This window comes from Meleagris gallopavo, chromosome 5, assembly GCF_000146605.3.
Source record: "Meleagris gallopavo isolate NT-WF06-2002-E0010 breed Aviagen turkey brand Nicholas breeding stock chromosome 5, Turkey_5.1, whole genome shotgun sequence".
Taxonomy (NCBI): domain Eukaryota; kingdom Metazoa; phylum Chordata; class Aves; order Galliformes; family Phasianidae; genus Meleagris; species Meleagris gallopavo.
In genome coordinates, this window is record NC_015015.2 from 24,770,813 (window position 1) to 24,795,792 (window position 24,980).

Genomic DNA, 24,980 nt, shown 5'->3' on the forward strand with positions numbered 1-24,980 from the left:
CTCTGGCCACAGCCAATGCGGCAGCAGCAGATAGCCGCGCTGCGCGCCGGGAAGAGCTCCCGCTGCTCCGCGGTGCTTGCTGGGAAATGTAGTCCCCGGCACCTGTGCTGGGGCCGACATCACTGCAAAGGCAGCACCACTCTGTCAGCTAGGGGTACTTATCAACTGATAATAACAATACAAAAGCCTTAACAATAAATTTACCAATAAGGATACTGCTATAAGCAGACAAAGTGCAATAAACGTTGCATAACAATACATGCTGCCGCTTCTAAAGAGCAGAGAGTTGAGCAACGCGGCTCACTGTTGACGCATGCGCAAACCTCCAGCGCGCCGCCATGTTGGGTGTTCTGCGAAAGTGAGGTCGCGTTCCCGCGCACTGCCCTGTGGGGTGGCCGCTTTCGCGGCGCCATGTTGGGAGTGGCGTCGCCGTTCGATGGGAAGCTCCACCTCCCGCTTCCGGAGCAGCCGTCACGCTTCGCGGGTGGGCGCGGACGACGGGCGGGACATGGACTCTTAAAGGGGAGGCTGGAGGCGGCTGAGCTCGGCCTGAGGGCGGCGGCGTAGCGGCCTCCACGAGCGGTAGGTGCGTGGTGGGGCAGGCTTGGGTTCTGTGGCTTTCTCCGCCTTGGGTGGGGTGCGTCCCGGAGGCTCCGGTTCCCATTTCTGCCCTTCGGCTAGGGGCTCCCGAGGCGCTGCGGCAGCAGGCCTTGTCGCAGCTCTCCCTGCTTGGGGCCCTCGCGTTCTGTGGGAGGCCCGGTAGGGCGCGGGAGGAGTCCCTGCTAATCCTGTGGGCAACCGGAACAGCTCCGGCTCCATGCCTCTGTCGGCCGTGTGCCCCGCGCTGTGGGAAGCTGGGGTGTTTGCTCGCCCCGTCTCTTACGGTCTTTTTTCTGAGTGGAGCATGGCTCCTGTCCAGCGACAGCAGTTGATCTGACAGCCTAGGCCGCTAAGGTATGGGAACTTCGGAAATCACCTTGTGCAACTTCTCTGGCCTCTGACCTTCCCCTTTTTCACTCTGTTAAAGGCTGGAGGGCACTCAACAGCTGAGTGGTGCTTTGCTTCTCCTTTGTGACCAAACCTGGTGCTATGCTGCAAACGGTAGTGCATCAGAAAGCATTTTTCAAGATAAGAGGTAACGGCCTCAAGTTGTGCAGAGGATGTTCAGGCTGGGTATTAGGCGGAATCTCAGAAGGAGCAGCGGGGCATTGGCATAAGGCTGCCTAAAGATATAGTGGAGATACTGAATCTGGAGATCTTCAAAGAAGATAGATGGTAGATGTGGCACAGAGGGACATGGCTTAGAGGACGTGATGGGGATGGGCTGGTGGTTGGGCTGGCTGGGTGGGTGATCTTTTCCAACCTTAATGATCCAATGATCTTAGGGCAAAGGAGCAGCCTCCTGTGGTACCAACTGCTCTATTTGTTGTCTTGAACTATTAATTGGTTATTGACAGACCAGTAGCACATCTGAGTGCCTGAGCTTCTCTGTCCTGCATGTCTTTTGATTGCTAGTTGTATATTGCTGTATGTGCCCCTAAAAGAAGCGATGTGTTGCTGACTGTATGTGTCTCTAAGGTTGGTTGTTAACTTGTGTTGGCCAATAATTAATTTAGAAGAGGTATCACGAGGCTTTTCCAAGGACAGACATGGATTGTTGAGAGGATGTGGAGCAACACAGAGAGGAGGGGGTATTACTAGTGCCTATTCTTCAGCTATCACCTCTGTGCAGTGTGCTCAGGAAGCTGATAAGATAGAGCAGGAAGCCTGCAGAGTAGTGTCTTGTTCTTAGTCTTGGCCTCCTCTCTCAGTGTTACAGACGTTTTGTTCATTTATCTTGTAGCCATAATAACACAGAGGAGTACATTCTGGTGCTGATACCTTGTACCATGCTGTATTAGATGGGCTGAATTTCAGCTGCCTAACAAGCACAATAACTTCTTGTTTGTCTAAGGAAATGTTTGAGTGGGAAAAAAAAAACAAATAATTCTTTCCACATTCACAATATGAAACTTGTGTGTGTGTGTGGGAGGGGGGGAACAGGACAGCAAAACCAAATTAATACAAAGTTGCCTATTCTGTAAACTGTCTAGTTTTTAATCTTTACAAGAAGGCAAACAAAATCATAAAAAGGTCAGATCTTTCTAAAAATATTGCTTCATTCACTCCCTATTTTATAGGGAAGGCAGCTGCTGACTTAGTGAAGTATCTGAGAGCATCTGTGATCAGCAGGTGCTGTACCAATTCACTGCTGGTTGAAATTACTACTCGTGAGCTCCTGGCTTTCAGTCAGTTGTTGCAACAGCAGGATTATGTCATCTTGAGTTTCATGCCTTTGTGATGATATTATCCATTAAGAGGCAGAGACTGCATTTTCAGTTGTATTTTATACTTCTGTCCTCATACTTGTATAAAAAAGCAATAGAAAAAACTAGTGACCTGGAAGTTATAAGATTTTAAGGTTTAATTTGCCAGTATCCTTAATAGGGGTTTATGTTAAAAGGAGGAAGTAGGTGATTTATTATCTAATTTACCTGAAATGAAGAGGTCATGAAATGTGAGTATTTGGAAATTGAAGGGATAGGATTTTTGTATCACAACTTGCTAAAAATTAGTAACATGGAAATACATGGAAACACAGATCTCAGTACAGGAAAGACACTGAGGTGCTGGAGCAGGTCCAAAGAAGGGCAACACAGCTTGTGAAGAGCTTGGAGAATATGCCCTATGAGGAGAGACTGAAGGAGCTGGGGCTGTCTAGTCTGGGGAAAAGGAGGCTGAGGGGAGACCTTACTGGTCTCTTCCAATATCTGAAAGGTGCTTACAGCAAGAGTGGGGCTGGTCTCTTCTCACTGGTGACAGGACGAGGGGGAATGGCCTCAAGTTGCACCAGGGTAAGTTTGGGTTGGATATCAGGAAAAACTTTTTTACAGAAAAGGTTGTTAAGCACTGGAATAGGCTTCCCAGGGAGGTGGTTGAGTCACCACCTGTGGGTGTGTTTAAAAACCATTTGCATGTGGTGCCCAGAGACATGATTTAGTGGAGTTAGGGTAGTATGGTTAGGTCGTGGTTGGACTCAACGATCTTTAAGGTCTTTTCCAACCTGGGTGATTCTATACATATGAAAATTTTAATTTATTTCAAGATGTGTTATTTTGGAGGAATGGGAGAAATTATTAACTATACTGATGTTTTTAAAATGCAGTCTTATGCTGAATGCTGCTTTAAAACAACTTTTGTCTGGTTCCCAGGTGCAGACTGTAATTACATCTCAACAAGCATTTTTGTAGGCCTTCTGATCACCTGTAATTGGTTTAAATTCAGACCTGAAGGACAGGAAATTCTCATGGGTTTTGAGTGCTTCAGAAAGCATGACATGAATATACTGTGACTTGCTTTAAAAGGAAGCACTTTTCTTTCCCCCCAGAGCCAATAAGCCTTACTTTCTTTACAGCTGATACTGAAGAAAAAACATGTTCAAATAGTGTGTGAATAGTCTGCTATAGCTTTTGTTACCTTAGACGTGTATTATTTATAAGTCTCTGAAAAAGCTTGTAATTTAAAAGTCTGAAAAGACTATGCAGTCTCACACATGACTTCTGAAACTTGCTTACTTTTATACTCCAGAACTGGGAACTGAGTGTTGGTATGACTCAAGTTAGATAAACAAACTCCTAAAATGCTTCAGGTGTTTCATCGGTGTGTAAACTTACCAAATGAAGCTCTCTTGGCTAACGATGCTTTGAAGAGGTCTGACACCATGCAGATAGGAGCCCCAAAGTGCCTCTCTTGTCATTACTTCCCTTACAGAAAATATTTTATGGGAGGTTTTAAACTACTCTATAAAATCTCCTTTACCATCTCTTTCTTAGCCTTCTCCAACCTGAAGACTTTGTATAGGAGAGTTAATTTAAGTTTTTTCTGAGCTTCTGGAGCCACTGACTTGAATATATAGCAAGTGGAGAAAGTCTGTGTGGACAAGCATTCCTTTCCCTTATCTCATTGTTCCTCTTGTTTAAAGGGTAGAAGTAACTTAATTCTAGTCCATCCTCAGCTAACTTATATCAAAACTAGAATATTATGGTCCAAATTATAGTAGTAAGCTTATAGGATATCCTAGTGCAATTTGCATCAACTTGTGAAGAGGTTATGTCTTATCTGAAGCTTGTCAGAACTGGAATTTCCTAGAACTTTCTTCCACACCTCATTCTCCAGCATAAAGCATAGCAGGGAAGAGAAAATGGATTCTTGTGATCTGTGTTTGTTGGCATGCTGCCTTTGTTTTGTTGATGAACTTTCATTTTTATAGGATAGTGATAGTTAAGCTGTTTGCTGTCTCCCAGCTGTGTTTGTAGAAAAGCTTCAAGGTCCATTACTTCAGTAAAATTAGCTTTTTATTTCAAGCCCAGTTGTACATTGTTTGTGGGTGCCAGTGTTCCTATACAAGTGGTGGGCTAAGAAGGGTGTTCCACTGGAATGCATTAAACTGTAATCCTTGTAGTCTGATAACTGAGTAAATATTGCAGAGCACTTCTTAACAACAAGGTAAATATGGCTGACTACCTACTTTTAAAAAATTCTACTTTGTGTTTAGGCAAATGGAGATATAGATCCATGTGAGACATGCCTTGTTTCTTCTTTGAAATTTCTCTTAGCCATAGTAATGAACTAAAGTTGCAGAATGTTTTTCTTAAATAAAATAATTAAGCGACTTTGTGTGGCGAAGACTTGAGTACTCCTTATTAATGTAAGTTCTGTTCAGTTGGAGTAGCTGGTCTCTTCCAGTAAAAATCACCTCACCTTAAGCGTTGTAACTCCAGGAATGTCTTGGGACATCTCTATCTGCTAGACACCTGCTTTTTTCCAACTCTCAGCTACTGAGAGTATTTTTCCATCTTTGGAAACTGACTTTTTTTTGGAAATGTTTGGTTTCTCCTCAGATTACCCTTCTGTGATTTTTTCTGGGTGTTACAAACCACTGTGTGGTGAGAAGTCGTCTTATTACTGCCAAGACAACCTCTTTTTATTGTGGCACTGGCTTGCTTTACAGAGCTACTGTGCAGGTTGTATATTTGTCTGCAAAAAACATGGCTGGGCAACTCAAGTATAATTACAGCTTTTGAGTCCTTTAAAGAATCAGTTTTGGTTATTCTTGGAACAGATTTTTGCAATCAAATTGTTGTAAAGAATATGCTTTCTTAGCAGGGAGATGTATCTTTGCCATATCTCAAATGCCAGTGGCTGAGAAGTGAAAGTGGGTAAGCTTGCTGTGAAGTCTAGAGAAACCCAAGGTGCTATTCTCAGTTATGTAAGAGCTCAAGAACTGATGAGAAATGACTGGAAAGTAGCACAGATAAAAGGTACAGTTACAAGATAGTCAGAACATTTGCCTCAAAGTGTAATGAGTGGTTTTGTTTGGCTTTTACCCACAGAGGGTAGCAAGTGTGAATTGGAAATGTGAACTATTACTGTAGACTGTTTTGCTTCACAACAGGTGTATGGGGCTGCTGAATCATGGCCTGAACCTTTGATTGATCACCTGAGGTGAGCAATGAGTCAGCCAAGGGAGCACAGGTGAAGGCAATTCACCTGTGCTGCAGGAAGGGGTGGAGCCTGATGCCACCTCTCCTAGACCCGTTTAAGAGCTGACTGCCAGTGGGGAAGGATCTCTTTTGGAGATCCGCTCCATCAGGAGTTCATCTTGCGAACCGAGGACAGGGTGAGTGACTTTTCTCATTTTCTCCAATATAAATTATATTAGCCAAGCTCCTGGATATATATATACACCATCTGTATATCTATTGACTATATACCATCTATATATCCATTGATTAAACAACAGGCAAAATGCTTCAGGTATTTAGGAGCCTCAGAAGAGAAGTACAGGCACATCAGCAGAACGATTCTTAGTACCTTCTGAACATGTGTTGTGCTGTGCAAAATGCTGTTTTGACTTGTACAATATGAATACTTGAAATATTTCTAATGTTTAACTGGTATCTCTTATTTACAGTGTGAAGATTGTTTAACTTGATTACTTGCAGGTGATAGCTCCTCATCATGGCTGAACTATCACCTGAAGAAATTCAGCTGAGGGCCAACCAGGTCACTGATGAGGTAAGTATTTTAAGAAGCTGCATGGGGTTGGAGCACTTATGTGGCAAGATTATGGTATCCTTTAAAGACAATCTAGAGTGATGGTTCTGAAGAATATAGCAGAATGTTTCCAGTCATTCTCTTGGTAAGTACTGGAGCTGAGGCTATTCCTGAAAGTAACAATGAATTTTAAACTTCTCAATTGTAAAGTCACCTGCTTGACTGAGTACTTGCCAGCCAGTCCTGATTACTGAGAAGATACAGGTTGAGTGCCTTTCCTAATCATGTTGCTATTTCATGCATCTAATTCCTTTCTAATGAGTTTTATAAAAGAGAAGTAAATGTATTTTTACTTACACTTTCACTTGGGACAAGCAGAGTACTAGTGAATTCTGGAAAAGCAAGACTTTACTAGTTACTGGGGAGAATTTAAAAACAAACAAACAAAAACAACCACCTAGTATGCAAGTCTGTTATAATTGAATATTGGAAGCGTTTGTGACCTTGCCAATATGTAAACTAGTTAATTTACTGCAACGAACTGATATATATCAGTCCTCAAAAGTTATTTGCTGTTAATACATTCATAACATTCTTTTCTTCCTAGTCTTTGGAAAGCACGAGGAGAATTCTTGGCTTGGCCATTGAGGTAAGGAAAAGCTCTTGAATTCCTTAGGGATGTATAAATTTGAATAAGCAGCAACATTTTAACTCTGAGTGATCTTCATTGCTTTTTCTTTTTCCCAAACTTTTTTTTTTGAGATGTTTGAGTTACGGTGACTTCATATAATGTGAAAACAATTAGGCTTGAGTTGCAAAATCAATATTTTTTACTGTTCTCTTTCTAAGCAAAATGGTCAAATCTCCAGATGTTTCAGATCAGTTATAAACACTCATCTGTGACAGATGGCTTTGGCTGCTTCATTGCTTAGCTCTCAAAACAATTAATGTTTTTTTCCCCTCTATCTCACTTTCTGTCCTGTTTTCAAGAGGGAGGGTGGTGCTTAGTAGGGTGTGGCAGGGTAGCAGAGGGCAGTGCTGCTTTTGCTTCTTCCTATGCAAAAGTAGTTCTGCTTATACCTTCTTACCATCTGTTCCCTAGTTATAATTTTAAAAGCAGTTAGGTATGATAAGGAAACTCTTAACACCCTTGTCCATTACTTGAACCAAATCTGTATATCGGGTGTATCTAGATGATACTATCAATGAGTTCCTTTATGCTTCTATGACTTGGATATCCCATTGTAACAAAACAAACAAACAAGCAAAAACCAACAAAAAACCTGTAGAAAGCTTTTTATTTTCAGAAATTTTCAGTCCTACTGAAAGCTGTAGGGATAAAGAATGAACTAAATGCCACTTATTAAAACAAGATATGGCTAGGTTCTGTTTTTATAGCTTGCCCTTGACATAGTTTAATCTTAATTATTGTAATCAATTTTTATCTTGTTTTAATAATAGTAAAATCCTAAGTGAGATAGCATAACAGATAAGAACGTTGTCAGCCTAGCAAGATCAAATTTGAAGTTTAGTATAACTTTACTGTAGAAGCTATTCCATAGCACTGTATTTTATTACAAACCTGTTTGAACTTGTCAAACTTATTTTGGAGACATTTTGATTTTGCACTGGTGTATTGAAATGGCTTTGTATCACCAAATAACTTTCTTTGTGCAGTCCCATGATGTTGGCATCAAGACTATCACCATGCTGGATGAACAAGGAGGTGAGTTCTTCCCCCCAGTGTTAATGACTGGTTCTATAGCTGTAAGAAAAAAAAAAAATCATTTAAATGTTGTGGAAACTGAAGGCTTGTTCAAGACCTTCATGTGAAAGTAGATGGCAAGTGATAGGACAAAGAAATCATCTCAAGTTGTACCAGGACAAGTTTAGATTGGATAGTAGGAAGAATGCTTTTGTAGAGTGTTCAAGCATTGGAATGTGCTGACATGGGATGTGGTACAGTCCCCATCCCTGGAAGTACTTAATAAATGCATGGGCGTGACACTAAGGGATATGGTTTAGTGATGTGACTCGGGTCGATGGTTGGTATGATGATCTACAAAGCCTTTTCCAGTCTAGGTAACTGAGTCAAAAAATGAGATGTATTAATTGGATACTCTCATGTGCTTGTAGCATTTACAAGATAAAGTAGTTAAGAAATCATATTAGTTACAATGTAATGAGGCCTCTGCTACAGAAGCAACTTCTTTCCACTGATGTGACTAATGCTCTGCATTTATTCTAAAAGGAGCAACAGAAGTGCAGTTCTGAGGATAGGGTAACAAACTTCTCAATACAGTAAAAATAAAAACCAGCTTCCTTAATTTCTTCATACAAAAGAAATGTTAGAAGGGAGGAAAGCAAATGAGATTTCAGCTCGATATAAAGATGGAAATTAAGCTTATAGATACCTGTTTGAAAGGAATGCATATACAACATGCCCATGAATGTTTGTATTTATTCTGGTTAATTGTTTCTCTTTTAGAACAGTTAAATCGCATAGAAGAAGGCATGGACCAGATAAATAAGGATGTGAGAGAAGCTGAGAAGACGCTGACAGAGCTCAACAAATGTTGTGGACTCTGTGTCTGTCCTTGTAACAGGTTAGTTGAACTGGTTTGTGGGTCTGAAGTTCTACAGTATTCTCAATAGCTACTGCATTCAGAAATGGTATTTTATAAGAGCTAAAGAAAACAATTGCTTGTTTGTTCTGGTTTGTAGAGGTGCACTATCATAATCCTATGAGTAAAGCTAAAGCATACTTCATCTAACCATAGATTTTGCTCCTTTCACTGTAAATGTAGCTGCTTCATTTTGTAGCTGTATCATTTTGTAAATTACACCCTAATCTCCATAAAGCTAGGTGATTCTGAAATGTGCACTTTGTAGAACATTGCAAATACACATACAAATGGGAGCAGACTGAACTACAAATAGCTATATGAAAAAGCTGTAGTACGTTAGAAATTTGATCCCAAAAATCACTTATCAGAAATTCTTCTCTACTAACTTAGACAAAAGCTTAGAATGCTGGACAATTCAATGTTAGAATTAAATATCTTGGAAGAAGACTTACTCTCCTTTTTCAAATCGCAGTAGTGATTTTCTAGTTATTTAGAAAAATATATATATTAATGATTTAGGAAAGAAGAAAGTGGGATAACAGATCTTGAATTTAGATATTAAAACTTTCACTTGTGACTATGCAAATTCTCTCAGACTTGCTTCACAGTACTTCAATGTCATCTGTATGTTTCTGTTTGTTTTTAGCTCTTTAGCGTAACTGGAAAAAACCTAAAGGAACAAATTTATTCTGCTGAGAGATAGCATAAAACTAGGTAAAAATTCCTTGGAGTAGCTGAATCTACTTATTGCACCAAATAATACTTTAGATATCTTCTTTAGGATAGATACAGATATGGCCTTTGAGACTGAAAAATCTTAGCTTTAGTATCTTGAAAAAGGAGGTAGTTCTGTCTTGACTTCTACGTAGATGTGCTTACCATTTTTATATTTATCAAGCTGATGCACTTTGAGCATTTTAACACATACAGTCTTTGTTTTCTGTAGTTGGCAGTCTTATTTTGCTGAAATTAATTAAGCTACTTACTGGCACTGAGCGAACTTGGAATTTGTGAACTGCTATGGCATTCCAAATACAAAAATAACAACAAAAGAAATAGTGCTGGGTACCAAAATGAGCAGAAAATTTTGTGCAGGAAAACTTGTGAGATGAGCAAGTGTAGGGCAATGAAGAGAAAAATGAATTTCCTGCTATATCAGATGTTTTATTAATGTCTGAGATACTTGCCAACTGGCATCTCCAAAGCTTTTTTTAAAATGTAAATCAGAATGTTTAATTAAATAGTACAGGTTTTTCTAATTTCCACTAGGCTTAATCAGTTTGTTTATAAAGGCTTTGTGATAACGTGAGATACTGGCAGTACTCTAATATAACCTGTATACTAATCCGATTTACCTGTTTGCTGGTCTTCACTGTTCTTTCTTCTCTGTTCTCTTCTAACACTGATGCTTGCTTTCTAAAAATGAAGACTAGGATGAGAAGCTGTATTCATTTAACTGGGGAAAGCGGATTTTAGGACAAGGTCAGTCTTATTAGTGCAGCATGTGCATTTAACCAGTTGTCTAAAGCAGTGCTTCTGTTGCATGTGTGCTTGCATGTGCATGATATTTGCATGCATGCCTCCTTGTAACTGTGATGTGTTGTAATTGTGTGGATAGAAAATGACAATTATCATGAGTTGCATTAGCTGTGGCAATACTGACCTATTACTTGAACCTTGCTGTTTTGACAAGCTATGTAGATTGCTTTACCTTTACAGAAACAAAACTTGAGACAAGTGAATGCATAGTAACTTTAAAAAAAAAGTTCTTAAAATATCAAGCAGTAAAGACAGTGAGGTTTTGTTCTTAATAACTATACTTTAAGTAATTTGTTTCTAGCTGTCTTTTAGCTATTTCAGATGAGAAAGTACTTTTCAGGCTGCTTATCTTTTCTCAGTAAGATCTTTGCTGTTACCTCTGACACTGAATACTGTGATAATTCAAAAGACTAGTGCAAAAAATCTCACCTGCTGCTGCAACATTAACATGAATGAGATTAAAATATAATGCTCAAGCTATTTGCAGCAAACCTAAGGAGATCTTGAAGGCTGTGTATGCAGAGAATTGACTAGCTTAGGATTCTACTGGGTGCAACGTTTCTATTATGAACTGAGAGCTGACTCCTTTACTTTTTCTTAATGTATTCATACTAGATTATATTTCATAGAATAATAGAATGGTCTGGGTTGAGAAGGACCACAATGATAGCTTACTTTCAACCCTTCTGCTGCGTGCAGGGCCGCCAACCACTAGACCAGGCTGCCCAGAGCCACATCCAGCCTGGTCTTGAATGCCTCCAGGGATGGGGCATCCGAAGCTCCTATAAGAATTTCCTATCTTGATTATGTAAATGTCAAAGGAATGAGAAGGGAATATCTCTTCATTCTAGCAACTTTACACCTCTTCAAGTAGGAAACATCTGGGCTACAAATGTTGAAGGCACTACAAATATTGAAGTCAATTACCTGTAATTATAAAGTTAGATGTAATGAAAGATACAATACATTGGCTTTCACATGTTTCCAGTGAAGCAGAAAAGTGATATTAGTGTCTGGATTATACAGCATAAACATGAAAACAACAGCACGCAAGTTGAACGTTAGAATATTCTTCTCAAAGTATGTTCTTTAGAGTTCATGAGATGTTACCCCAATGTAAATCACTTTTCTGTAATATTTTCTTCCAGTCTTGCTTTTGTAGCTATGCGATTCTTAAGATTGCTTCATGTTAGTGTTCTATGGTTGTTTTGTTTGCTCTTAAATTATGTAGTAAAAGTATAATGGTAAATTTTAGAATGAACTGTATAAAAATATTAGTGTTATTTTTGAAATGTTTTTCTCAGGTCTGTTTTTATTAACTTTAAAAAGGACTTGGATGTAGAAACTGTTGATCAAATCAGTTGAGAGTAAGATTGATCTTCCATAGTGTAGCTTCTTTATCCCTTTTTCTTCCCTGAAAAGTATTTATGCCTGACTGAAGATTAACTCTTGTTCTAAATACAACTTCTTGACGATATAAACTTTCCTGATACTGTTGTAAGCTTCCTCTATTCTGCTAAAGGATACTACTTAATTAAGGAAGATACTGTGCCTGTATTAACATGAGACAAGATTAGCAACTGTCCATAGAGTAACTTGGTTATGCTTATACTATTCTGAGAAACTATAAAAAGCTTTGTCTAGGTAATACATACAAAATCTATCTTTAGGGCCCAAGGCAAGTGTTATTCCCAATTCTAGATTAATGGGGAACCTCAATCAGAAAACCATTTTCTTTGGTAGAGTAGTTCAGATTTCTGATTTCTATTGAGTAGGACAAAGAACTTTGAGTCTACCAAAGCATACAGAGCAACCTGGGGAGATGGAACGGAGAACTCAGCAGATCATGTGATATCCATGCAACCAAGAAGCATGAATCAGCAGCAGACACAGAATTCTAGAGGACCAAGTGGTGGATACATTACAAGGTTTGTTTCCTCATATTCATCAATCCCAAATACAGAAATCGAAGGTTCTTTCAGACAGATTTCAGGTAAAGTTGCTAAATAAAGTTTTTTACTGTTATTTGGAATAACTATTACTACTTTGAGAGGAGATGGCAAGGATGAAATACAGTATTGAAAGCTTACATCTTGCACTTCCTTGCTCTATAGTGAGAACTGTAGGGTTCTAGTGCAAGTTACAGATAGTACTGTTTGTTTTAAAAGTGAAATACTTACTGTCTTATAATTATAAGACAAACTAATGTCTTCTAGCATCTCAAATTTTCTCTAGTAGCTGCTGTTTTAAACTAAGGCATTTCTTTCTAATAGCGAATAATCTAATACTTTCCTTTTGATGGACCGTGTAGTTTTTAAATGTTAGAAATGTACCTTGGCTTCAATAGCTAGCTGTTGGATGATTCTGAAATAACAAAAATATTGAAGTTTAGAGTAAAGAAAAGTATGTTCATTCTTCATGGAAATTCTGTTTTCCTTGTTTGAAAAGGATAACAAATGATGCCAGAGAAGACGAAATGGATGAAAATCTTGCTCAAGTAGGAAACATTCTTGGGAATTTAAAAAATATGGCTTTGGATATGGGCAATGAGATTGATGCACAGAATAAGCAAATAGACCGGATAAATGTAAAGGTAAGTGTCAAAGGTATTCTCTGCCTGCAGCCTAAGTTGACAACTTCTTGTTACTAAGAAGTGATAAAGAATAGGCTCACTCTTGTCTTTCAGTATTTGCAGTAAAATAAGCAATTAACATCATACAGTCCTGTAGCTGTAGTGATATAAACAACAAAGACCTTGGTGTTTGGTTATGCAGCTGAAAATTCAAATATTTTCAAGTTCAAGAATCTTTAAAAAAGAAAGTCTTGATACGGTATAGGTCACTTGTTTATTCTGAAAATAACGGATTTGTACTTACAAATGTTCTGACACATACTGGAAGTAAGCTGAGGGTCTGTTGCATCCAGGTAATCTCCCTGTGAGTGGGAGGGAATAGGGTGTTTATTTTGTTACTGTTTTATTGATAAATAATAGCAAGACTCTTCTGGGATTCCTTCTAAAAACAAACAAAAATCCCACAAACCATGGTCCTTTTCTATTATCAAAAGGTAATTCTTTGCCTCAATTCAAAGTCTCTTGAGGTATGTCCATGAGAAATGTTCCTGTGCATCTACAAAACCTATTTTATTCTTATCTGAGCATTAAGTTAGTCCCAGACAGTAACATCTTTCTGCATCCCATCCTAACCCGGTGTTAAAGGTAAACTTCCCTAAATGGATAAATAGTATACAAGTCTGTTTATAAGGGGCTTTCTCTCAGTGGGCAACTTGTGAGGAAGTTTAGTCATGTCTTAGAAATCCCCATCTTCTGAACTGAATAGAAGCTTTTTAAAGGCAGCCTTTAAGAAAGGGAACAAAAGTTTATGAATGGTGTGTATGAGACATCTTAAAAAGCAGAAGTAGGTACGCATTGCTGTGAACTTATAAAATGAAGTGGAATTGCAAAGTCAAAAGGTATTTCTGAAAAGCCCCATAGGATTAATGATATCAAATATACAGAGTAAGATAGGCTAGTCTGACACAAATGCTGCTGATGTTATTTATGTCAGCATCTCAGTTTTGTCTCAACAGTGAAACTTTATGACTGTTAAGTCAGGTGTTCTTCATTAGCAGTGCCAGGAAGCATTGCGGATATTTCTGCAAAAAGCACTTCAAAGATCACATATTCAGAGTCCATTGCATTTCCACAGACAGTACATATTCATCAATTACCTGTGAGATAATTAACATCACACTATCTGAGATAGATGTGTATTTATGAGGTTTCCAGTCTTCTATTCCATGGTCTTATCTAGCATCCTTTTAGCATAAAAGTCCAATCTACAGCCTTTTACTTCATCCAATAGTCTTCCTCACTCACCCTCTTGATGAACTTTCTTCATTGATGCATGCTTAGTAGAAGAATGCCTATAAGTAATTTATAGGTACCAAAATTGTAACATTTGCTCACTTGGCCATTTTTTCTGGACATCTGCTGATGCTTAGATGGAATTAAGTTTGGCAACCTGTCTTTTAATGATATATATTGGTGTGTTGGAAGATAATGAGGATAGAGGGCAGTATCTTGCATCCCAATCTACTCCACAGTGAGACGATTCCTTTTTGTGTGGAGGCCCTGGCTGCTTTGATGTTTGATAAGCCTACTCATATTGTTTCATTATTGTGTTTCTTTTGCTGAAGGTCTCTTATTAAAACAGAATAGTATTACAACATGCTTTCTAGCCTATAGTGCTACTTACGTAACTATTCACAACATCTAAAAGCTATTACAGTTTTGCATGTAAGAACTAATCACGTAATAGGACAATTCAACAACTATATTTCTAAAAATATGCTACTAAAATGTATGGTATATCTACTTTTTCAAATCAGCTATTTCTAAAAACACATTACAAAATATATCGTGGCCTACTTCTTCAAATCAATAATATTTTATATAAAATCTAGCTTAAAAAATGGTTTCCTTCATATTTACCATGATAATACTGTAACTCAGGAGTTTGTGTCAGTTTGAACTCTTATACTATTTTGTGTGTGGTTTGCAAATGACCTACAAATTTGTCTTTTTCAGGCAGATACAAATAGAGATCGTATTGAGCAAGCCAACATCAGAGCGAAGAAACTCATTAACAATTAGAACCTATTGTAGTTGTTCAGTGACACTGTCTCTCCATCTTCAAGCCACCATTTTCAGCGATCTGTGAAACTTCTCTACTCTGAAATGAGAGGGGGCTGGGAAAAAATGAAACATACCTTTTCTATAGGGATTTTTTTTTAATTCATGTAAACATGATTTTTGACTCCAAGAAAGTAGTCAACATAACTTCCTTCTACTCATTTGCCTTCACTTTCTTAAACTGCTCAGGGCTGGAAGTGTCATGGCTTTGAGAACCTTCTTGCATGTTTTACTCCCCCTCCCAGTCTCTTTTCTTGCATCCAAAATACAATTCATTACTGAAGTTGAATAAGCAGGGTAACGTGAATTCACAGTTGTGGAAAGCTGGAGAGGGCACTTTGCACTGTTTGAAATACCTCATAAGTTGAGTGTCTTCAATGAAATAGGGATTTGGTGAGTATTGCTTGACCTGTATCTTTAAGCATGCTAACCATGGTTTTACAGTTCAAACCACAACTGGTTTGGGGTTGGGCTTATGGACTACAGAATTCAAGTAGCCCAGTAACTACTACTTCTGGGTTGAGGGCTTTAAAAACACTTCTTAAACACACAAACTTTACATTAAAGCTAACTGGAGGGGTATACAGATTTCCATTTCTTTACTGTAAATTCACATTTGGAGGTTATGACTAGGAAATGATCTGTTTTTCTAGTAATGTTTGTGGTATGTGTTGATATAGCTGATCTAAAACTTATGTGCATGTGAGTAGATCACAAAACAAAACAAAAAAATTCCAGAAGTATTTATTTGACAGAAAACTGTGTCCACCATCTGAAAGTTAGCTTTGAAGTGTTTAATGCATGTTAACTGGAAGGATCTGAATAGAAACAGAATAGAAAAGCATGCAGCTTTCTGACATCCCATACTGTATTCTGTTTTGGCTAGTTGTTGCTGAAGTTCAGTTTGGGCCTTTCTCCATTGAAATAGAATGACTGAGATTGAGTATGGTTTGCCCTCAGCAGTGACTTTAGGGGAGCTTGTTAAAATCACCAAAAGCAAAGATCTTGTTATGATACTACTTTGTCACGGGTCTGGAAGAAGTAGTAGTACACATATGTAGGATCTGTTTGCTAGTTCCAAATAAACTAGTTCTGAATAGATTCTTGACTAGCTTATTATTTCAGGCCTTGGGACTGGCAGCTGGAAATACTCAATCTCAGTTGCTTAAAACTAAAAAGTTTCTATTCTGCTGCAGAATAGAAGACCAGCTGAGTGGAGGTACAGCTGTCCTCTTTGGAAGAGAAAAAGCATTTTGGTTTGACTATGATATACCCAGATTTATTCCCAGGGCTTTTGACAGTCCACAGGTATCTTATAACCATTAATAGTAAATCCTCAGGCTAAAGAGATTACGGTAATCTGCTGAAATGAAAGATGAATGATGTAACATGTTTGGTTTCCAGTAGAAATACAATTTGTGTATAGTATATTAACTAGTATATTCTCAGTTTGCTCCCAGTACAACCTGATATTAAACAAAAATCAAAGAAAACTAACCAAAGGATGGAGCTGCTGCATGTGGTAAATTGGCCAGTGATAGATGGTTTTATGTAAGACACCATCATTTTTATGGGGTCTGGTTACTTAAATGCTAGGTATTGGCTTCTGACAGTTCTTAGAAAGATAATGAATTATAAAAGCTCCTATTGGTAATGCTTAAAAACACAAGTAGCAAAAATGTAGTTATTATAAATTTATTATATGATATTCTTATAACTTTTTGTGTGGGAAAGCACCAGGGATTAGAATTTGTGATACTTTGGGGTGGTCATCTTGTTTTCCTTCCTACAAACTTCAGGTTAACTGAAGGAATATTTACTGCTGATCATGAAAGCAAAGCATGCGTTACTTGTGATCATCACCTGGAACAGAAAACTAAAGCAGTTACTTTATTGTACTTAGAGCAAGGCTGCTCTGTAGCATCTTGAAATGATTTTTTTTTTCCTTGCTATTACAAGTCCATGTTCTTGATCTTCCCTGAGCTCTAACCGCAAATTGGATGAGAGAATGTTGTGATTGGTACACAGAATCTTAATACTGCAATGAATATCACACAAAATAATTTCAGAGATTCTAAGCTTGAGTATTATGTAAGTATCAATATTTTCTGATGCAGCAAGAGCCAAACTTGTCAGGGAGCTGGTGCTTTAATGTAAATGAACAATGCAGTCTGCTTCTTGAATCATCTTACTGTTCTCTGTAGAATAGATGCTTACTTTCCGTGTTTGTGGGATGTAATCAAAACTTGTACATCTTTATATTTCTGAATACTATTAAGAATGAAGGTTTACAGTTTCTGCTTTTGATTGTTAAACTGCATATTGTGCACAAAATACATACTTTTATAACTGAATGTGTTTTGGAACTATTTTGTCTTAGTTAGAAATGTCTTTGTTTAGTTTCCTGTCCTTGAAAAACTTGGCAGAACTAGTTGCTGCTGTTACGCAGGTAGGAAGTTTCCCTTCTATTTTTATTTCACAGAAACCCTGATGCTAACACAGGAAGGGAGGTGGCTGGAAAGAGAGGAAAAGACAGATTTTTTTTTTTAACAATTCCGTTTCCATTCTTGCATAATCAACAATATCACCTAATGTCAATCTATCAGATGTGTCCATCTTTTTGAAGGGACTGATAAGAAATGAGACTCATCTTCAAGATGATGAAGTACTAGTAACAGACATCAAGCAAGGATCCAGTAGATGAAATACGGAGACTTCAAGTGCATTGCCAGAAAGTTAAAAGCTCTTAAAAATAGTATTTTCTCTGGTATTGTAACATCAGATTGGCAGAATGCAGTTAAGGATGGAGGGATTACAGACTTGAAATGGTTCTGAGCTGCAAGAAAGAATAGTGGTATCCGGAAATGGCTTGGAAGAATCACTTCTCATATAAAGTGGGGCTGCCTAGTATATTTTTACTAAGAGCTAGGTTAAAAATAAATTTTTAAGAATTGGACAAATGGAGTATATAATTATTCTGAATGTGTTGTAGATGTCCTTTAGGCATGTTTATACAGTAATTCATGGTATGCTATAAAATTTGAGCTAGCCTATGTCTTGGTGAAAAGTGAGGAAGTTTTTTAACAGACAGTAACTAGCTATATATGAGCTGTAGTACATATTGCTTGTGCAGTAGCTTGCAAAATTCCCTCCTTTGTAAAGGCTTTGCTGTGGAAAAAATTTGCTTATTTGCCTTTGCTCTTGAAGTAACAGTACTTTACCTAAATACTAACTGAATAAACAGATGAAAACTGTATATTTATGCAGTTTAAAAAAAAATTGGAAAGCAAATGAAATAATATGAAATATAATACCCTAGTTAACAATCAGTTCATTTAACTTTTTCTAACTCAGTAACGAAGTAAAATGATGTGAGAAAATAAAATCCTTTTGCATAAGGGGTGAGGAGAAAGGGAAACAGATATTGCTGATGTAAAACTACTGATAAAGTGCAGTGATGAAATGTCACTTAACAGAATGCCATTCCTTACTTGAACACATTTATTACTGTGACCTAGAACATGAAATTTTTTTTCTTGAAACAAATCCCCTTCTATTTGATACAGATTGTATAGCCCAAGACTAATTAGGCAGTGTTCTGTATTTTTCATGGTGTCTTCCCTTTGCTTGATGAAACTTCTGGTAGGTGCTGTAATGCCAAGGTAGCAGAAGAGCCTAGCCATGAGTAACTGAAAGGTTTCTAAATGCACTGGCAATCACATAAACGTTTCCAAATATTTCTAAAACCACTGAGATTATTTTATGGCAGTACCAACTGTCACTTTTTCAAATATTCTGCTGCTCTTCTGTTTCCTAATACCTATTACTTTCTGTTCTTGCATACATATCTTTGAATAGACTAAGAATGCTGATAAACAACACTTAAGCTTAAGAGGAGCAACATGCCTGAGCACAAGTATTTTCAGTTAAAAAAAAAAAAAAACACTCAAACCTGCAGCATAGTATTGCAAAGTGCATGATACTAATGACAAATTATCCCACTGTACTATTAGGTCAGTTGCTCCTGTCCCATGCATTGGGACATCTACTAAAATGAGGGGAGTTTAGTCTGTAGGTGTCTCAAGCACTGCAAGTCTGTAGGAAGAAAGCTACTGCTTCAAATTGGATTTCAGGTATCAGCTGAAAGGAGCTGAACTTGAAACAAGTTTGAGGCTTAACCTATTCACTGTTAAACTTCCACAAGTTGCAATCTGTGGAGTTTAATACAGACGAACAAGTTTCTGATTGCCTTGCCTTGCAAAACACGACATGCAAAACAAAGCAGTATAGTAAACACTGTTTTCCTGTCAGCTACTTCTTGTTTAAGATAGCACTTGGAATGGGGAAGTCCTTAAGTGTAGACTGATGCTTGCTGTCGGCAACCTGGTTATAATGGCAGCAATACTAACAAAAGATGTCTGCCAGACACGGAACTACTAGCTCAAGAATCTGTACCATCCTTGATCTCTCTAGGTACCTGAGAACCTGAGACATCTGAGATAGCTCTGAGAAGTATAAAAACAAACTAAGAACAAGTAAAAAATGGAAATCAATCAGAGAATGGTATTGTGTTTTTTGTTGTTGTTGATTAAAGGCAGGGGGGAGGAGAAGCTTTGGGAGTTAAAAACTCCCAGGAGTAGGAGAACAAAAGCTAGCAATGGCAGGTAGTTGTATCCCTACCAACCAAAAATAACTTGCTGTCTACTCAAAATGGAACTTCTTTCTGATGACTCCCCTGAGAGAACTTCTCTATTTGAGATCTAAGGGATAGACAAGACCTTGGAGTTTGAACACCTGGCTGACTCTGGACTCTACAGTGCAGATCATCTCTGAAGTGAAACTTTGTCCCTCATCAGCTACCCTCAGTACTGAAAGCAGTTTGGCAAGTATTACAGTAGACTGGTAATGCTTGAAATAACATGTGTGCTTAGAAGTGTGTACTCATGATTAATTACTTGCTTTAGTGGTGGTAAATAGTAGTATTCAGTAATTAAAAAGTAAGAAATAAAACACCTGTCCTTGCATATTATAGAATTCTCTAAGTCTACCATTGCAATCTTTATGCACTCATAGTCTGGGGAACTTGCAGGTCATGACACCTGTTTAATGATGGATCATACCCATCCTTTAAATCATGAATTGATGTCCTCTGAAATACTGTAAAAAATATTGCAGTGTAAGAATGAAATAAGACTTCAATGGGACCAGGGAACTCAATAATGCTAAGCATCTTATAAAATAAACAGTAACTATAATTATGATCAGTAGTATATTGAGGAAAAACACTGGCACAGAGGTCACTTCATTTTCCTTAGTTGCAGATGGCAAAACACACTGACTACGTGTAATTTTCACACCTGCAACTTCAAGGAGTTGGATGTCTAAATGCCTTTCTTACCACGAGTATGAAAGGTTATGCATAAAACAATAATTACTATATGTAGTGAGACTGGAAGACCGTCTCATTAAGAAGAGGTGCATCCATGTTCATTTGCTAAGAAATGCACCTAGTACAGTTCCTACTTCACTGTTTTGTGTTAACGCCTTGTTAACTTATTTGCTACTTAAGTGTTGACTTACTTGACTTCTCTGCTATTTCAAAGGATTGAAGTACAAATGTTAACAGCAACTAATGAAACAGTGTATCTGAAGTGGTGGCTTGTAGTGACAGCTTGGTATTACTGGTTAAAGTGATAACAGCAGCAGGTACACCAAATAAGCTTGAAATGAGTTTTTGAAAACAATTTACTAAAATAAACAAGTACACCTTCTTTAGTATAAGTTAAATAATTGCATACATCTTCAGTTCTGTCTAGGTGCTTTTGGTACTAAGGCAGCAGCAGTAGGGAGACAGCTAAGACTTTCACTAAGAGTCAGTGCAAGGATATTATATTTTCCAGCAGTATACATTTTTACTGAATACACTAAAGGTGAACTTCATTTTTATTTGACATAGCTCAAGCAGTAGAGGACTGTAGTGCAATTCTTGCTTATGGGAAAAGAAAGTCCATACAGAAAAGTATGAATGAAGAATGCTCAAGTCATGATTTGTTTACTAGAGGCAGTTAATAAAAATTAATTTGGCTATAACTATCTGTGCTTCATAGAAAAACTTGCATAAGTTAAGAACTAAAACATCATCTGTGGAAGTTCTCTGTAGAAGAATTCACTGTAGAAGAGCTTACTGCAAAATATACAACGTTTTGAATCTGCTTTGAAAGCAAAACTTTCATGTACTATCATGGAAAGTGATTCCAGGAGAAATAATTCTCTTCAAAATCAATCAGCAGCTTCCTGACAAAGGGAAACTGGCAAATTTGGAATACTCTTTCCCCTTCTCTATGGAAGAACGAGCCCTGGCAACAGAGAATGTGTACTGTGTTAAAAGTTGTAGCGGCTCAAAAAGAAAACTGGCCCCTAGGCAGGTTCATCAGTACAATACCCGTGCTCTCTAGTTCCAGTTTATTCAATGTGGTCTTACCGACTGTATACAACTAATAGAGAGGATACTCTGATCTCCTTTATCAGTCTTGGTTTACGTCAGTGAAGTGGGTGACTCAGTCACTAACTTCTTACCAGGGATACACACAACCAGAACAAAATCACGCAAACTTCTTCTTTGTAGCTGTAAATCGTTCCATGTACTACAAAGAAAAACAAAAAAGACATTTAAACAGCACTTAATTAAAGCTTACCTTTTTCTATCATCTGTTGTAGTGGATTGATACTCTAGAATGAGAAACATTACAAATGCTGAAGTCAAACTGAAGGGTTAAGGGTGAACTGATATTAAACAGTTATTGATGCTTCCAGTCATTCTGCAGTCATATGTAAAGAATTCAGAGGCTTCTTAAAAAGAAAAAAAAGTATGTTTATATACAAACCTTGTCATAACCCTCCAGTTCTCTGAGTTTCTTGATTTCAAAGAGGTTGCCTTCAACTGCAAGCAGTGAGATCTGGGAATCACTGAGGATACTCTGAGGAAGCATGCTAAGTTCTAGACAATTTTCTTCTAAACGCAAGACTTTGAGACGTGGACAGTGTGAGATCTGCACTGAGATCTGGGAAATCTGGTAGAAAATGGGATTAGAATGTTAGCTATCCATGATTACTTCAAGTGGTCTCTGCTTCAGACTAGTATGGAAGAAATATCATTTTGTGAATATAGATTACATTAACAATGACTAATTAGCAGTACATAAGCCGCAATAATAATGTTCAAAGAAAGCCAAGAAACTTATATTCTTCTATAATAATAGGCAGATTCCTATCAATATCTGTTCAAATATTTTCTATATAATTAAATTCAGAATATGTTAGCTGTTAAAATCAGTCAGTTGAATGTATTAGTATACAAATTGTATGATGCCTCATTTCTTCTGTGTAGAAGAGATGCATCTTTTAGCTCTAAAGTTTTGATGGTGTCAGCCTATGGTCTATGGACAAACTATGTCTAATGTAAACAACCATGTCCCACATCCACATGCCTATAACATCTATTACCAGACCTGGTTCTGATTCAAATTGAGTTCAATGGCCTGCAGTTCTCCCACACTGTCAGGTACATTTTGGATCTGGTTTTTGGAAAGATCCACCACGTCCAAGTGGCGAAGACCACAAAGTTGTGTAGGCACAGTCCGAAGCTGGTTCCCAGAAAGACTCAAAGTTTTGAGAGCTGAAAGTTGTCCGAATGCAGCTGGTAGCTGCCTCAAGTGATTGCCATTCAAATGCAGTGTTTCCAGTTTTTTCAGTCTACACAGCTCCTCAGGTAGAGCAGCTAGAAATAAATCACACAACAAAGAGATGAACTAAAAAATGAACAGTAAACTTCTATAACCACTTATGTCAAATTTCTGCATGAAAAAGACTGGTTTATTACAGTAATTTCCCACAGGATTCTTTCACGTTTTCCAGTGAAAGCACAGATCCCTGCACAGAAACTTAAACTCGCTAACAAGATGTGCTTTCTAAACATCTTCTAAAAATATCTTAAAAATAATCTCCAGACAAGACAGACCTTCAACCCATGAGCTGAAAACGCTGCTCTGAGGATTGAATGCTATGAATTATACTCTCTACCAGCCAATTTGCTAATGTATTCTATGACATTTCATCTACCACACAGTTCATAACCTCATGTCTGCTGCAGGCATTTAAAGGTATCGCTCAACTCACTCAACAGTAAATTCTCAGATAAGCTGTACTATATCAGACTAGCAGAGAAGCCTCAACAGGTAAGCACTGCTAAAGTTCACCCTTGTTCTGTCCACATGCATCTAACCTGTAACACTCCTGAGTGCACTACAGAAACAAAGAGGTTTGTAAATTACATTTGTTTTTCAAAAAGGCAGTTAATACACAATGAACAGACAAAAAATAGCTGGCTTCTTCACTTCAGCCTAATTTTTCCAGAAAGTGGCAAAGATTTTGTTTATCATCCAAAAGACGGCATCTCTCCTAGCATAAACATATCCTGAACTTTATTGAACTTCCACTCACATTTGTCCAAAAGAAGCAGCAACAACTAATCGGTGGCCAACAACATTCTCTACAGGCCATGTTCAGCGCCTGTTTTCTAAGCAAATACTAAACTACCTGACACTTTTAAACTTTCAGATCAGACAAGTCACAGTACAGAAACTATACAGTTTTTGTACTTACGTGTTATTGTAAAACTGATAATACAACTAAGTTGGCAACTAGAACTGCAGAATTTATGGTTTGATTTTTTTCCTGTACATGAATTCCAAAGATTTCAGTTTATGTGACTAAGCTTCCCATTTACATCCTGTGAGAGTTAAATCATTACATTTAGTTTCTGATCAGAGAAGTCAGGTACTACTTTAAAAATCTGTGGAGATATTAATTAGCAGGCATACTCAGTTTGTTGTTGTTTAGAACAAGGCTCTTCAAAAGAGAAAATTTTCCAATGAGTGGTGGCAAGAGCTCTATTTTGTTGTTCGACAAATCTATTGTCCTTAAGTTGCTTGTTAGCTTCTGTAGGTCTTCAGGAAACTAGGATAAAGCAAAAAGATACACTGTCTAAACAGTTGATACAGCGTCAAGTGTTCAAATGATAAGCTTTAAAACTTTAAGTGAAAACCATATATTGCTATTACATCCTGTAATATGTATCACAATGTCCAGACATCATAGTGTGGAAAGTAGTTGACAAATTTCTTTACTGCATATATTTTCGGCTTTGAATTTTGGCTATTCTGAGAATTCTCAGCAGATTTATAGTCCCATGGTATTCTTTGTTTTTCTGCCATTAAGTCAAAGTCAAGATGATTTCTATATACTGAAATCCAAGATGCTTGCAGCCACGTGAACATCCTGTACAGGCTACAGTTAAATGCAGCACAAACATCTAAGCATGAAAAATTGTGGAGCATCTTTCTAGATAACAATGCAGTTGTAAAATTACATTTTTTCCTGAAGTTCCAAGCCTTTTTCGTACTTTTTTTTTTTTTTTAAACTAGCACAATGCTGTATCCACTAGTTCTTTAGGGTATGTTCACTTTTAAGCATGAGATCAAAAGCCTGCAAGTGTCCTGACAGGCAAATCCTCAACCAGAAGACAGTGCAAGCAAAAATCTGCTCTGCTGAGAAGAGAACATTCTTCTGATAACATTATTCATCCCTATTTATGAGAAATACACTTATGCGGTGCATTATGACCACACCTAAGTGGGAATTCCTCCTCAGAAGTGTCAGTCCCACCGACAAACGGTCACATGTCCTTACAGGTACGTTACCTCTGTGAGTCCCTTTCCCGTCAGCTGGAACACACCGGTCTTCTGTGCTGTTTCCAGATGGGCTTTCAATGCACTGTTTCCCATCCTAACGCTTCGAGTGTATGGAGTCCGAGCAGTGCTTTCAGACAGATTCTCTTATTCTGCGATGGAGGAGCACGACCCAAATTCTGCATCATAAAGCAAAATTTTTCTGACGCCCACCTCCCGCAGCTCACAGCCCGCACAGAGCCGCAGGCCGCAGCTCCGCCAGGCGCCAAAAGCGACGCG

At 37.9% G+C, this 24,980-nt stretch overlaps 2 protein-coding genes and 1 long non-coding RNA gene across 8 annotated transcripts; 1 reads left to right on the plus strand and 2 right to left on the minus strand.

Moving 5' to 3' along the window:
• The first annotated feature begins 472 nt into the window (after nt 1-472).
• Nucleotides 473-18,898, plus strand: SNAP23 (synaptosome associated protein 23). Of its 6 annotated transcripts, none has more exons than XM_010711449.3 (8): nt 473-586; nt 6,014-6,117; nt 6,704-6,745; nt 7,774-7,822; nt 8,585-8,702; nt 12,038-12,190; nt 12,711-12,855; nt 14,851-18,898. In XM_010711449.3, exons 2-8 carry the CDS (start codon nt 6,061-6,063, stop codon nt 14,914-14,916), a joined length of 630 nt encoding a protein of 209 aa, XP_010709751.1. In that variant the 5' UTR covers nt 473-586; nt 6,014-6,060; the 3' UTR covers nt 14,917-18,898. The 6 variants fall into 6 exon arrangements, with proteins under 6 accessions (XP_010709751.1, XP_010709755.1, XP_010709754.1 ...); XM_010711453.3 differs by having other exon boundaries at nt 6,045-6,117; XM_010711452.3 differs by having other exon boundaries at nt 473-582; nt 6,045-6,117.
• LOC116216666 lies at nt 6,772-13,296 on the minus strand. The gene is made up of 3 exons (XR_004159902.1): nt 13,139-13,296; nt 10,079-10,139; nt 6,772-7,861 (listed from the first exon to the last, which is right to left on the minus strand). It is a non-coding gene; the product is annotated as an uncharacterized LOC116216666 (long non-coding RNA).
• A 1,784-nt stretch (nt 18,899-20,682) lies between the features above and the next one.
• On the minus strand, nt 20,683-24,954 carry LRRC57 (leucine rich repeat containing 57). Its single transcript, XM_003206477.4, has 5 exons — nt 24,714-24,954; nt 23,835-23,970; nt 22,464-22,732; nt 21,840-22,025; nt 20,683-21,599 (listed from the first exon to the last, which is right to left on the minus strand). Exons 1-5 carry the CDS (start codon nt 24,795-24,797, stop codon nt 21,558-21,560), a joined length of 717 nt encoding a protein of 238 aa, XP_003206525.1. The 5' UTR covers nt 24,798-24,954; the 3' UTR covers nt 20,683-21,557.
• Between the last annotated feature and the right edge of the window lie 26 nt (nt 24,955-24,980).